The sequence below is a fragment of the Petromyzon marinus genome, chromosome 6 (assembly GCF_048934315.1).
Source record: "Petromyzon marinus isolate PM22_M1 ecotype Great Lakes invasive population chromosome 6, UKy_Petmar_22M1.pri1.0, whole genome shotgun sequence".
Classification (NCBI taxonomy): domain Eukaryota; kingdom Metazoa; phylum Chordata; class Hyperoartia; order Petromyzontiformes; family Petromyzontidae; genus Petromyzon; species Petromyzon marinus.
This window is the reverse complement of record NC_133672.1, coordinates 18,462,503-18,476,682: the sequence shown is the minus strand read 5'-3', so window position 1 is coordinate 18,476,682 and position 14,180 is coordinate 18,462,503. Positions and strand designations below refer to the sequence as shown.

The 14,180-nt window shown below is 41.5% G+C and overlaps 1 protein-coding gene across 1 annotated transcript in view; it reads left to right on the top strand.

Annotated features, from left to right (window-relative positions):
* The window catches only part of LOC116939339 (gephyrin-like), an 88,597-nt gene that overhangs the window by 53,628 nt on the left and 20,789 nt on the right, over positions 1 to 14,180 (top strand). Inside the window, exons 9-12 of the mRNA XM_032947565.2 lie at positions 3,098 to 3,235; positions 3,707 to 3,799; positions 4,710 to 4,765; positions 6,176 to 6,295. Of these exons, the coding sequence (XP_032803456.1) occupies positions 3,098 to 3,235; positions 3,707 to 3,799; positions 4,710 to 4,765; positions 6,176 to 6,295 (407 nt within the window). The remainder of the gene's footprint in view (positions 1 to 3,097; positions 3,236 to 3,706; positions 3,800 to 4,709; positions 4,766 to 6,175; positions 6,296 to 14,180) is intronic.

The window sequence follows — 14,180 nt, the reverse complement described above, 5'->3', positions numbered from 1 at the left end:
AGGCTGTGTCCTAACCCCTCATCTTAATTCAGATAGAACTAATAAGTGGTCATATATTGCATTGTGCACACGAATTGGAAAGAAGCAAAGGGAATACAGTATTGCATTTGAGATAGGCAGGGTATAATCCTGATTACCTCTGTGTGGGAATTTAACAAGGGCCATATGGAGAGACTGACCCTGCCATAGGAAGATAACACTTCCACATTTACTGGAACTGATATTTATTGTATTCATCCATCAATAGCAATTCTTGTATTTCTTGACACATACATGATATCACGTGTAATAATCAATGTTTTGTTGATTTGTATGAAACGGGGGTGGGGGGTGAGTGACGCATTGGTTAGTACACTCTGCTTTGCACTCATTGACATGAGTTCGATTCCTGGCCATGGCTAACATGGGCAAGAATCGAACTCTCACAAACAACCCTCATTAGATTGTTTTCATCCAGCATTGCAATATCATTAATTGAATCGTGAGGGCACCAGAATTCTTTCACCCATTTCTGCTGCTGGGTCAGATTCGGCGCAACCAGCGTATTCATTTGAGCCTTGAACACCGCTACTGCATTGCTCGTTTGTGTATTCATTGTAATTGTAATCCGTGACAACCCATTGGCCATTCATTCGTTAACAAAACGAGAATTCAGTGGTCATTATTATCTATCTGAAGGTATCCCCTGCTTATAATCAGTAATAGGTATGCATCATAATTTACTGATTTCCTAAGAACAAACATCTGTATCAGTATTGTATACGTAGCTTCAAATAAAGGTCCGCAAGTTACACTTTATTGATCATCTCTAACTAAAACCGTTGGCTTTGGTCTGCCAAAAAAACTGTGCTGCATCAACCGCTTCAGAACAGCGACTGGATGCTGTGCACTTCCACGAGTGTAACATTAAAGATTACCCCACACAGTGCAGTGACTTGCGGCTACCACAACCAAACAATGGACAATATCGCAGACAACTCCATTCCACTAGGCCCGTTCCCGGTCGAACTGGACAGTTTTAGTCACGCCCTCCTCCTGAAGCTGTCACGTGGTTTACAAACTTAAACCTTTGACCTGTAATTTACACATACGGTACTTGACCTATGCAAGAAGAAGATTAAACCCGTTTTTTTAATTACAGAATGTGTTGACATGATTTTTCAAAATTTCAATTTAAGGATGTTAAAATACGCAAAAATAAGTTTCCGAGTGAGGATTGCACACCCATCTTTGTGAAAGCAATTGTTTTGGCGTTTATGCAAAGGAGTCAGCATATTTATCACTTTTATTCCTGTACATTCTACCACGAATTTTCAACTTGCCTGTAATCCATTCACTACTACATTTGTGCAAGAAATACAATGTTCACGGTTAAATTTTTCTGCATCCGCATTGATTTCATGATGCCGGTCTGGTGCTTTGTCAAGTTTTATATTGGTGTGTGACAGACCTACAGACATTAACATCATATGTTTACGTTGGCTTACTTTTGTGCAATGGATGATTCCTAATTAATTTAGTGTTTGAACAACTATAACTTAAACGTGATCATGGTCAAGCTACTTTTAATTTGTCTCTAAATATTTGATTAATGAGGCGTACAATATCGCCTTCTATTGTTATAGTCAAACACATGTTTTTTTTATTTAAGTTATCTCAGGATGATTGCTTCTCAAGTTGCTGTACAATAGAAGTTTGCAATTTCAAGGATGGTCAGGAAGAGGGAGAATTCTTTACATGTGGAACTAATGCAAGAGGATATGGGCAACAAATTGATATTGCAATGAGAAGTGGATCATGATAGCGAGAGAATTTGATAACAAGTGGTTCTGAGAATCGTTCAAATTACCGGTATACTGGAACAATAAAATTGGAGTGTTAGTCGCTTGTACACGTGCCAGTTTCATTTGTTTGTCCGTGTCAGGTGTTGGAGGGTTGCAGGACAAATATTTGGCCAGATCATTGTGGCTTGACCAAAAAAGTCTGAACTTGAACAAGTTGAGATCAGAGGGAGGAGGTGGGGAGTTCTAAACAGTACAGGTGGATGAGAAGTGAACTCCCACTGCAAAGGGTTCATTGGAGGTGTCCATCATAGGCCTTGATTGCCAAAGCGGAGAGCAGACTGAGATGCGACAGGTGGGCAAGCCTTTGTAGGGTCTTGGAAACAAAAAGAGCAATCGTGAAATTGATTTGTGAGTTGTAGCATGAGCCTAGTAGAGGGCTGAAAAATGGGGAAACGTGGTCATGTTTGCAGATGCAAGAGTGAACGAGGTACAGCAAAAGTGTTTAAGAAACATATGCTTATCAATCTCATTTTGATCAGAAAGGTATGGGAAATGTTTAAGCTATTTTGGCAGAATATATAAATATAACATTATTTAGCCATTGGTACTGTTAACCTCGTGGTTAACTCACGATTTGAATGTCAGTTAAAATTTCAGCAGAGGCTTTATTCAGCCTGTCATCCTTTCTGGGACTCATAAAATGAGTACCACTTTGTGGGAAGTCAGCAGTGCTTGACCTCTGCAGAGACAGGATCCCATTACAGCAGCGGTCCCCAACCTTTTTGGCACCAGGGACCGGTTTCGTGGAAGACAATTTTTTCACGACCGGGGGAGGAGGGTTCATCATTGCGTCTTTCCCCCTTTTCAAAGAAGCTCTCCAACGACGTTTGTTTTTTATTCATTTTGGCTAGTGGGTTAGCTTGTGGGCTTACCAACACTGTGACTGAGACAAGTGCGCAGTGCGGGAAAGAGGCGCGGGCGGAAGTGGTAAATAAAATAATGGGCGGGCCACGCGCGGACTCACCGCTCACCTCCTGCTGTGCGGCCCGGTTCCTAACAGGCCGGGCGTGGTTTTGGCCACCCAACCCCGAGTGTGCTGTGCCAACCTTGATAGGGGCTACTAGCTAACAGTACTTGCCCCAACAGTCAAATGAAGATTAGTCTGTTAAGGCTACACAGGGGATCTTTGTTTTGTATTGTGGTGTGCCGCCCAGTGATGTGTGTGGCGTACGCCGGTATTTAACACGCCGTTAGATTTGGTGCGCGATGTGTGCGTGGGATGGTGTGTCCTGTGCGTGGGGTGCGGTGCGTAGCGCGCAGTGCGGTGGACGTAACGAAGGTGGCGAGGCGAGCGCGTTCCTCCCCTTTCCCTCTCACCTCCATGGACAAGGCCTTCGTCACTGTGCTGGACACGGCACCGATCCTCAACCATGAGCACCTGCATTACAAAGGTGAGGGTTGGGATACACCCAACCTACACCACCTAATCTGGTTAACACACGAGCATTGTATAACTAGACTCGGAGGAGATCGTGAGTTCAACTCCCAACCAGGGATCAACTTGGGCAATGATCCGTTCAGTGGCAGTACGATTAGTATGTCAATTTGTAGAAAGTCAACAGTGGTACAGTACTTTGGAGAGACATTGCTTGTTTTGCTTTGGGAACACCGATAATGTTTTTGACGAGAGTATGTTAACGTTTTGTCTTCTGCACTTCGAGTCGGTGACTCGTAATTTGATGGCATGGTTATTACACAGCCATATTTCTACTCATTTCCAAACTCTGCTCTTGATTTTACATTATTTCTTACACTCCGTAGTTGTGTGCCAGCCTCTGGTTAATAGGGCTTCGCACAGGGCTTGCTTATTTGGGGTGAGATGTGGGGTGACTTTGCTGGCATGGATTTGTCACTCACTGCAGACGGTCTTGGAAGAGTGTTGGCTCAGGATGTGGTGGCAAAAGACAATCTGCCTCCATTTCCTGCTTCCATCAAGGATGGCTATGCTGTCAGAGGTAAGGCACTTCCTGACAAGACCAAGCATTAGGCAAGACAAACACAGATTATGCAGAATATTATGGCCAATTAATGTTTCACTGTATATGCCAACTTTACACTACAAGTAGCAGTAAAAATTGGTTTTCACTCCTGCCGTAATTGGTATTCACATCATACCCCCAAGCGATCAACTTTCAAGTTTGCTAAAAGAGGGCTGTAGCTAGTTATATTTTTTGGGCAGTTTCTTGCATTGTGTTATGTTAGATGCTTTTCGTACATGCGCATACTTTCAAAGACATAATTATATTGTGAACTTACTAGTTATGCAAACATCTCATACAGCCTCAGGTACACCCGAGTGAATTATTGTTAGCTTATAGTAGAGGCATGTCAACTCATGGAATCACAAGTGAATCTGAAATAACACGTTAACATGGATGTAAATTTCCGATATCGACATGCTTCCTGATTGGCCTGCAAATTTGTGTGCAGAGTCGCCCCTTCAAGTTTAGTGTTGTGGAATCTTCTTCCTTTATATGGCTGCTGATGTAGATTGCAGAGCAACAACTACAATTTCACATTTAGGTGGTCAAGTCAGAAGCAGCGGAGTAGTGTATCATCGCCGTGCAGTCTCTCATATTTGTGGATCAGGCGTTGTTTCGTTACATGTTGTACGGTCTTTCTGGATGATCACAGTCTTACACTGTGTGGAATAATACGCATCATGTGTAGGTAAATAACAAGAAATGTGACTCGGTGACATGGAAGTGTCGACACGCTCTCGTCATGCTATGGTTCCAGCATGTTTATCCTGATTTGTTTGGATGTGTGCAAGCTGCTGGACAATTGGTGTTTGCGAGGCTTAATGTGGGTAGTGTGTGCCTGTTAGCTTGTGTGCGTCCTGCTGTCTCTGTTGTCTGTGAGCAGCTGCTGATGGGCCAGGGGATCGCATTGTGATTGGAGAGTCACATGCTGGAAAGCAGGTACCTGCATATTAACCACCACCACACAACTGTTATTGAGCAAACATACCAAGGCATATATTTACATCATGGGACCTCCTTTGCCAGTACCAAAATATGAGAATCGGTTTTCCCCTTTTTTCTGGCAACAAAACAGGTGTTACGATGTTAAAACACCAAACTGAAACCTTTTACAAGGAATCATGTCTGCATTAACCACAATGCTTGTGGTCAGAATGCAAACAAAAAACATACTCTGATAATATATGCATTGTCTTTGAAACTGATTGGTCCACACCAGAGACAGCTTTCTTTTGAGCCTCGTCTCAAACGGTGTTAGACCAGACGACACCAAAAGGTGTGGTTAATGCAGACATTATTCCTTGTAAAAAGTTTCAGTTTGGTTTTTTAATATCTTAACACCTGTTTTTTTTGCCAGTAAAAAAGGGGAAAAACCTATTCTCATATATTTTTACACATCGCAAAAAATTGCCTCAGTCTTAATGTTAACTGGTATGCTTGTGTTTGGGTGATAATTATTTGTACAGGAGCAAGATTATCATGGGTTCTTGGTGTTATTTTCACTGCAGACAATGGATATAGGTGTTAGTGAGCATAGGGGCCTGGAAATAAAGTATATTTATTCATTGTTTTATCACAGATACATTACCGTGATTATGTGTTCCAATGCATTGAGCCAGTGTACACTCTGATTGTTCTGCTTGTAGTGAGATATGAGACGTATCTTAGCCACAGTGTTGGCTGAGCTGAGGGAATTGGTGTTGACAAACGCGTATAATCTTGCGCCAGCTTCTCTCTCGTGATTTGACGTTGCCATTTAAAGCCCAGTGCAAACGTAGAGATCTTTGTAACATCGCGAGGGAGTGAGATTGCCGACAGAAGCATCGCTCCGTTATCGCTCTGTGCTACTGTATCGAGTGCCAAACATCACTGTAAAGGCATTACCCATTTGAGTTGCCAATGCGACATAAGTGTCTTGAGCTGTTCATCATAAATACACTGAGGAAGTCGTGCAGAAATTACTTGGACATTCTGCATTATGACCGACCACATGTGTTTCGGAATTATTTGCTAAATTATTGTAAATATACTTAAATAAAAAGTAAGTTTCCAAATCCTATTGCGTTGTAATTGACTTATCCTAATTGTTAAATAGCCTTATTGACAGATGAGTCAGAGCTGATGATGATGATGATGCCCTATCGTGCACCATGCCTTGTCTTCTGACATGCAGCCTTTTCCATAAGGATGTTACATTTTAGAAAGTTGTCACGTAACTTTCATTGCAGATCGAATCTATCCTCAATTCGCTAGGAAACACTCAGGTTGAATTGCTTGTTTAACGAGTGACACTGTAAGGGTTGCTGTGTGTCGACCAGAATTAAGAACGTTCTTTTATGAATCTTTCAGCCTGTGCAGACGGTGATGCCAGGCCAAGTGATGCGAGTAACCACGGGAGCACCCATCCCGTCTGGAGCTGATGCCGTCATCCCAGTGGAAGACACTGAGCTTCTCAAGGAATCGGAAAACGTATGTTATGACCATCACCCCATGGACGCGATAGGCAGGATTGTAAATTTACAATTGATTTAGCATGGTTGGCTATGTACGGTGCGAAAGAAGTTTAACATGCATACATACGTGCAGGAATATTGCTTCAGTCTCTTTTCCCTGCAGCAACCCTTGGCATGTACCAATTCAGTCACTTAAAACTAAACTTTTTACTTTACCATGTAAGGCCCACTGAGCTATACAGCTCTTTTACAGAAGCAACCTGGACACAAATGATAGCTCAAAGAAGTAGCTTATGGGGAAATTTACAGCAGCCAAATACTCTTCACGCATGTTTCTAAATATGGAGGGAAAACCCAGAGGACCCGGAGAAAAATCAACACACCCGTGGGGAGAATATGCAAAATCCAAATATACAGGCTTCAGGGTTGGGATCGAACCCACTACCTCCAGCATACCAGGCGAAGGAGATGACATCCCGCCACCGCGACACCCTTTTAGCTCCACTCCGTGGCGTATGTCCACTAGGAGTCTCGCTTGACTTCTGTCCAATTTGATGTTATTGTTTTTCGACATCTGGGTCCGTTGACCAGAAATCACTCACAGGCTACAATCGTAAAGGCCCAGGCAAGAAGAATTCCTTAGGGATGAGGAAAAGAGATGGATCAGAAGCATCTGACATTTTTTGCATCTTCTTCTTCATCATCATCATCATCCTCCTCCTCACAGGCTTCAACAGATGAATCCAACTTTTCAGGGAAGGAAGATTATTCTATGTAGGAAAGGGGGGAGTGTTCCTCCAATGGATCTTTGGAGGGGGGCAGCTTTGAGGGCAAAAGGGATTAAGTGGAAATGGGCAGGCCACATAATGATAACTGGGGAGCGATAGGCAAAATTTACTCCATAGTGGTGACTGAGAGAGAGTTAAAGAAGCAGAGGAAGGCCATGGTACTTGCAAAAGCCAATTTGTACCCTTAGGTATGTTCATTGAATAATTTCAAGGATGTTTGGGAGACATTGTGCGTCTCGTTTGAGAATGTTTGTCTACATAACAAATGAAACAACATGGAACAAAGGATAATGTATTTTTTTCCTTTAAACTTTAGCTTATTCTGGCTAGGTCGTATAAAATAAAGAGGTCTTTAAGTGAGAGACAACTATGCAGTACAAGGCAAAGTTGTAAAAATTGTCTCAGTGTGCATGCTCCAGCATTTATTGAGCAAATGCATCAGCCGTTTGCACAGCTGCAGTCTTTATTAGGAAATAAGACTTCTAAGTGGTGTGTTGTTTATGTTGTTGTACTAATCCAGACAATTCTAGAGGGAAATTAGAAGTAGGATATGAAATACAAACAGAACTGGGCTGCATAGCAGAACATTTTGGTGATACAAAACATTTCCCTTGCAATGTATTACATTCTGCATTAAATACTTTATAGTTCAATCACTTTTCCAGAAATAGTTACGGCACAGTGAGTGAAATGTAGTGTAACGCCGAGTGGCTTGGCTGCAACACTTCGTGTAAAGCATTAAACTGTGCCTAGTCTTTGGTCTGAAACACTTACGAAGGTAATTGCAAAAGACAGGTGTAACAATGGTGAATATGGTAATAAAAACGCTTGAGAAGTGCATTTGGCATTTTTATAGTTCTTTGGATATAATTGATTTATTCGTGAGGTGAATCATTAAATTGTATTCTTGGTTCTTTCGGTAAAGTCACGTAGAAGGGAAACAATAAAATAATAAAAATATAAAACAATAAAATTCTCACGACGTTTCGACTGCAACACAATCAATCATCATCAGGTGTGAGAATTGTATTGTTTTATATTTTTATTATTTTATTGTTTCCCTTATACGTGACTTTACCGAAAGAACCAAGAATATGAATCCCTGCAGTCACGAAAGCTTTAAATAATTAAATTGTAGTTATATATTTGTCTCATGTTGAGTTATGCATGTCTATTGCTTGTGGTTTTATATGTTAGGTAAAGTCAGAACTAATTACAGTTAGTGGAGTAAACATTGATCTTGTTTATATTCATATACAACCTGGTGGATCTCTACTGGCTGTGGTGTGCAAGCATACACCAAAAATAATGTACCACCATCAATATAAATGCTGCCTTATAACTTGAAAACATAAAGTAGGCTAAAGCTTCATCCCTTATTTCTATCTACTCTTAAGAGTTGTGTTGTGACCTGTGCGTGTAACTGTGATGTTTATCAGTGTTGTTGCCTTTGTTTATATGGACTTTTGTAAAAAAAAAAGATTTGTAGTGGCAGTCATCAATCATAATGTTCACAATGATGAAATATAATGCTTAGCAATTGCCATTAATTCACTTTGTGAAAATTAATAGTGCTTGTCCTATGGACAGACTGGCATCTGCCTTATAAATGTGAACTCCTGTTGGGAATTGCCAAAGGATCATGCCATGTAGTGTGGCGATCCTTGGAATCTCCACAAGAATTCCACTCTTTTGAATTGAGACCCAGGAATTGCCATTTGAATGAATGGGGATTCTATCGAACAGATCCTATGGACACTGTTGTCAATGTTCATTTCAGTGGTGGTTCCTGTATCTCCATTCACATGATTGGATATTCTATTGGCCCATCATTAGACTGTATTACCAATCCTACCGGCATTAGTACAAAACCACCCAATACTGTGGGTTGAAGTATTTGGATGGGTGTAGCACCAGCGCTTGTGAGGTGTTGTCGGCATGAGGCTGTGATTTGGCCAGCAAATGGCAGTTTATGCCAGTTTATTTCCATGTATCCAACAATTATGAGTAAAATTGCTTTACACGTGCATCAGGGTTCCTGCCAAAATCTTTCACAACAAAATTGCGAGATTCAAGTACAATGCCTGAAGGCTGGCAATAAATCATGATATTACGAAAAAAATGAAGTTCAAGATTATGCATATCAGAATAATAAAATAAAACGGATTATTTCAATACATTTGCGTCAACGTTAATATAAATTAATGCGGGGTAGGTAGGGCTCTCTGCTTCTGGCCAAGGGAGATGCGAAGATGTATCATACAATGTTAATGATATTGATGCCTCTTACACCTTGGATTATAACTCTGCCATAAAACAGACGTGTATTTGCCTAACCAAACTGGTATGCAGTGGCTCTTAATAATAGAGCATTTGATTATATCATCCCAGCCACTTATGATTGCACAAAGTGGTATTGCTTAAAATTAGAATTTGCTATTAAATCAGCCCTGAGGATACAACGTTTTGTGGCTGGATGAGATTGTTCACTCGGACGCTGTGAGAAGTCATGCAGTCGCTCAAAATAAATAAGTAGACAGCTATCCATGTCTGCTAAAATATATATTTCAGTACATCAGCCCTTTTCAGACGGACATTATCCAACAGGATTTATTTAAAGCAGCAAGTCAAATCTGGGTTTCGTCAGCCAAGTCGGTGCAGTTAAATTATTATTGCTACGTTACCAGGTGTTGTTGGCAAGAGCACTCGGTCTACACACTGGGGCCCTGTTTAATGCAAAAAAACTTAGATTTTAGAAAATGTTGCTATGCATTGTTGTGGAGCATTATGATTAACAAGATAAAACAACGTCTGTTTGTGTCTCCACGTGAATTCGCTGTGTGGCAATAGGTGCAGATTCCAAATTCTAAGAAAAATGCATGGACAGTAGCTGATATTGGTAGCACGTTTTAAAATGCCTTTTTGTTTGTTTGTAAGCTTTTGTGGGCACACCACCAGATTATTTACAATTTGTGTATAACGCATGTGATGTAATGTGTGCAGCGCAATTGGTCAGAAGCTCTACTTGTACCCATAGGGGAATGTAACAGTATGCATCAGTGACCTCATGAATAAAACATGTTCACACACATACAGTTAATGTGTAAATCCCAAACCACGTAATCTGTGTAAAAGCCTAGCTGGTATATTGCTTTTACCAACCACATGCATTATAAACTAAGGACGTACAAATGAACCTTATGGTGGTTACCCCGGCGTACCATAGTACCCCGGCTCTCGCATAATGTCCGTGGTGCAGTCATTTTTAGTCTGTTGATGGTCGGCGATGCGGCAATCGACCCATCTCGACCAGCTGTACACGATGCACCACCACGGTGCGTGCGAGCATTCAAAGTTTCAGCGCAATCGTCCTCGCTGCGTTTCGACATCGCGGAGTGGCACTGATTTCGGATTGATTGGTACCCCAGTCGCGGAGTGAAGTACACCCCTGGAACTATTGTAGTGTACCAGAAATTAAATTATTTTATTGCCTCGGCCATTTTGTATTATTTGGTACCCCGGGGTACCGCTATAAGGATCATATACAAAAAGCTGGTTGACGTGGAGTAACGTCACGAGCGTTGCACACATACGTTCTTGGGTAATTATAGTAGGTATAGTGTAGTGAGCGTTGCTGTGGAGGCGGTGATTGCCCATTCTTGTGATGAAAATATCAGGTGCGGCCATCTGGAATGCTCTTCCTTCCAATATTAGGAAGCCACTGGAGCTACGCACTTTTAAATCTAAATTGAAAACGAATTTCTTTTGAACTGCTTTTTGTGTTTCATTTGCTTTCCTTCCCCCGCACCTCCGATTAGCATTGTTGGCTACATGGTGCAAAATAAGTTCAACATACATACGGTTGTGCGCTTGACTGCATGTATGGATACTGTCCAGATTCTGCCCCCCCCCCCCCCCACCTACGTTATTCCCCCCCTACCCAGCCTCGAACCCAACACCCCCTTAACATCTTCGTCTCCTCCCCTCCCCTCTACCTCACAGAAACTGATGAAGCTGAAAAGAGCATGATTAGCACTTGAGGCAATAGGGTTTAATTAACTGCTGCAAAAATCACGTCTGTGTACAAGTTCCAACCCCCACCCAGTTAATGTGTTAAGACCGAGAATCTTCTATACTCGTAAAAGGGGATAAAATGCGTTGCTTAATCTTAATGCCCACATACATATCCGGAGTTATTTGACTCGAGTGATGATTCGTATTGCACTTCAACAACTGTGCACGATGTATTTGAGCGCATTTTTGTGGGATCATGGCACTTACATTCATGGGCAGTTTTTTTTTTAGAAGTGCAGGGAGAAAGTAATGTCAGTGCTGCAATGTAAATGCGATGTGCCGTTTAATCTTACGCTCTGCCTTTTACCACTAAAAGGGAAGTTGAAAGGTGCAGGACAAAAGTATCGGTGGCCCAGTGGTAGAGTGAGCAGCTCGCAATCGGAAGGTTGTGGTTTCACATCCTGGTTTGGGAATTTACTAAGTCCATCCTAATGAGGTTTGACTGTCCTAATGTATCAACTCACCCTTGCCACAGGAAGGTAGAATTTCCACCACTGACTCAGGGCTGTTAGCAGGAGATGAGCACCACTTGAATCCTTATTTAGAACAGAAAATCCCTTTTGACGTATTTAAAAACTAAATTTAATTACTTTATTTGAACTTACAGTGAGGGTCAAAAGTATTTGATCCCCTGCTGATTTTGTACGTTTGCCCTCTGACAAAGAAATGGTCAGTCTATAATTTTCATGGTAGGTTTATTTGAACAGTGAGAGACAGAATAACAACAAGAAAATCCAGAAAAACGCATGTCAAAAATGTTATAAATTGATTTGCATTTTAATGAGGGAAATAAGTATTTGACCCCCTCTCAATCATAAAGATTTCTGGCTCCCAGGTGTCTTTTATACAGGTAACGAGCTGAGATTAGGAGCACACTCTTAAAGGAGTGCTCCTAATCTCAGCTTGTTACCTGTATAAAAGACACCTGTCCACAGACGCAATCAATCAGATTCCAAACTCTCCACCATGGCCAAGACCAAAGAGCTCTCCAAGGATGTCAGGGACAAGATTGTAGACCTACACAAGGCTGGAATGGGCTACAAGACCATTGCCAAGCAGCTTGGTGAGAAGGTGACAACAGTTGGTGCGATTATTCGCAAATGGAAGAAACACAAATAACTGTCAATCTCCCTCGGCCTGGGGCTCCATGCAAGATCTCACCTCGTGGAGTTGCAATGATCATTGGAACGGTGAGGAATTGGCCCAGAACTACACGGAAGGATCTTGTCTATGATCTCAAGGCAGCTGGGACCATAGTCACCAAGAAAACAATTGGTAACACACTACGCCGTGAAGGACTGAAATCCTGCAGCGCCCGCAAGGTCCCCCTGCTCAAGAAAGCACATATACATGCCCGTCTGAAGTTTGCCAATGAACATCTGAATGATTCAGAGGACAACTGGGTGAAAGTGTTGTGGTCAGATGAGACCAAAAATGGAGCTCTTTGGCATCAACTCAACTCGCCGTGTTTGGAGGAGGAGGAATGCTGCCTATGACCCCAAGAACACCATCTCCACCGTCAAACATGGAGGTGGAAACATTATGCTTTGGGGGTGTTCTAGATTTGAAGCTTTCGTGACTGCAAGGATTTTATTCGGTAAAGTCACGTAGATAAAATAAAAGAAAACAATTGTTTTATTTTATTTTGTTTTATTTCATTATTTTATTGCTTTTTATTTTACCTATGTGACTTTACCGAATAAAACCAAAGAGTTTGGGGGTGTTTTTCTGCTAAGGGGACAGGACAACTTCACCGCATCAAAGGGACAATTGACGGGGCCATGTACCGTCAAATCTTGGGTGAGAACCTCCTTCCCTCAGCCAGGGCATTGAAAATGGGTCGTGGATGGGTATTCCAGCATGACAATGACCCAAAACACACGGCCAAGGCAACAAAGGAGTGGCTCAAGAAGAAGCACATTAAGGTCCTGGAGTGGCCTAGCCAGTCTCCAGACCTTAATCCCATAGAAAATCTGTGGAGGGAGCTGAAGGTTCGAGTTGCCAAACGTCAGCCTCGAAACCTTAATGACTTGGAGAAGATCTGCAAAGAGGAATGGAACAAAATCCCTCCTGAGATGTGTGCAAACCTGGTGGCCAACTACAAGAAACGTCTGACCTCTGTGATTGCCAACAATGGTTTTGCCACCAAGCACTAAGTAATGTTTTGCAGAGGGGTCAAATACTTATTTCCTTCATTAAAATGCAAATCAATTTATAACATTTTTGACATGCGTTTTTCCGGATTTTGTTGTTGTTATTCTCTCTCACTGTTCAAATAAACCTACCATTAAAATTATAGACTGATCATTTCTTTGTCAGTGGGCGAACGTACAAAATCAGCAGGGGATCAAATACTTTTTTCCCTCGCTGTACGTCTGCGTAAAAAATACGTACAGTAAAACTTTGGATTGTGAGCATAATTTGTTCTGGAAACGTGTTTGTAATCCAAAGCACTCGTATATTAAAGCGAATTTCCCCATAAGAAATAATGGAAACTCAGATGATTCGTTTCACAACCCAAAAATATTTATATAAAAATGATTAATACAAAATACCTTTTTATATTTTTATTATTTACATTTAATATGAAGTAATCAAATTAATTAATTAAATGTGATCGTGGCTGGTGTGAGGGAGACGAGAGGAGGAGGGGCCATTGTTGCAGTACAGTTACTAAAGAACAGTCACTACACTTGGACACAAAATTTAAAAAAAATGCTTTACGCACACACACGTGGTCACAACACTATAGTACTGTAGTAAACAGTATACACGTGGTCACAACACTTTGGTAAACAGTATACACGTGGTCACAACACTATAGTACTGTAGTAAACAGTATACACGTGGTCACAACACTGTAGTAAATAGTATACACGTGGTCACAACACTATAGTAATGTAGTAAACAGTATACACGTGGTCACAACACTATAGTACTGTAGTAAACAGTATACACGTGGTCACAACACTATAGTACTGTAGTAAACAGTATACGTTCGCACGGATGTTTACTATACGAGTGAGGCACGCCGACTGA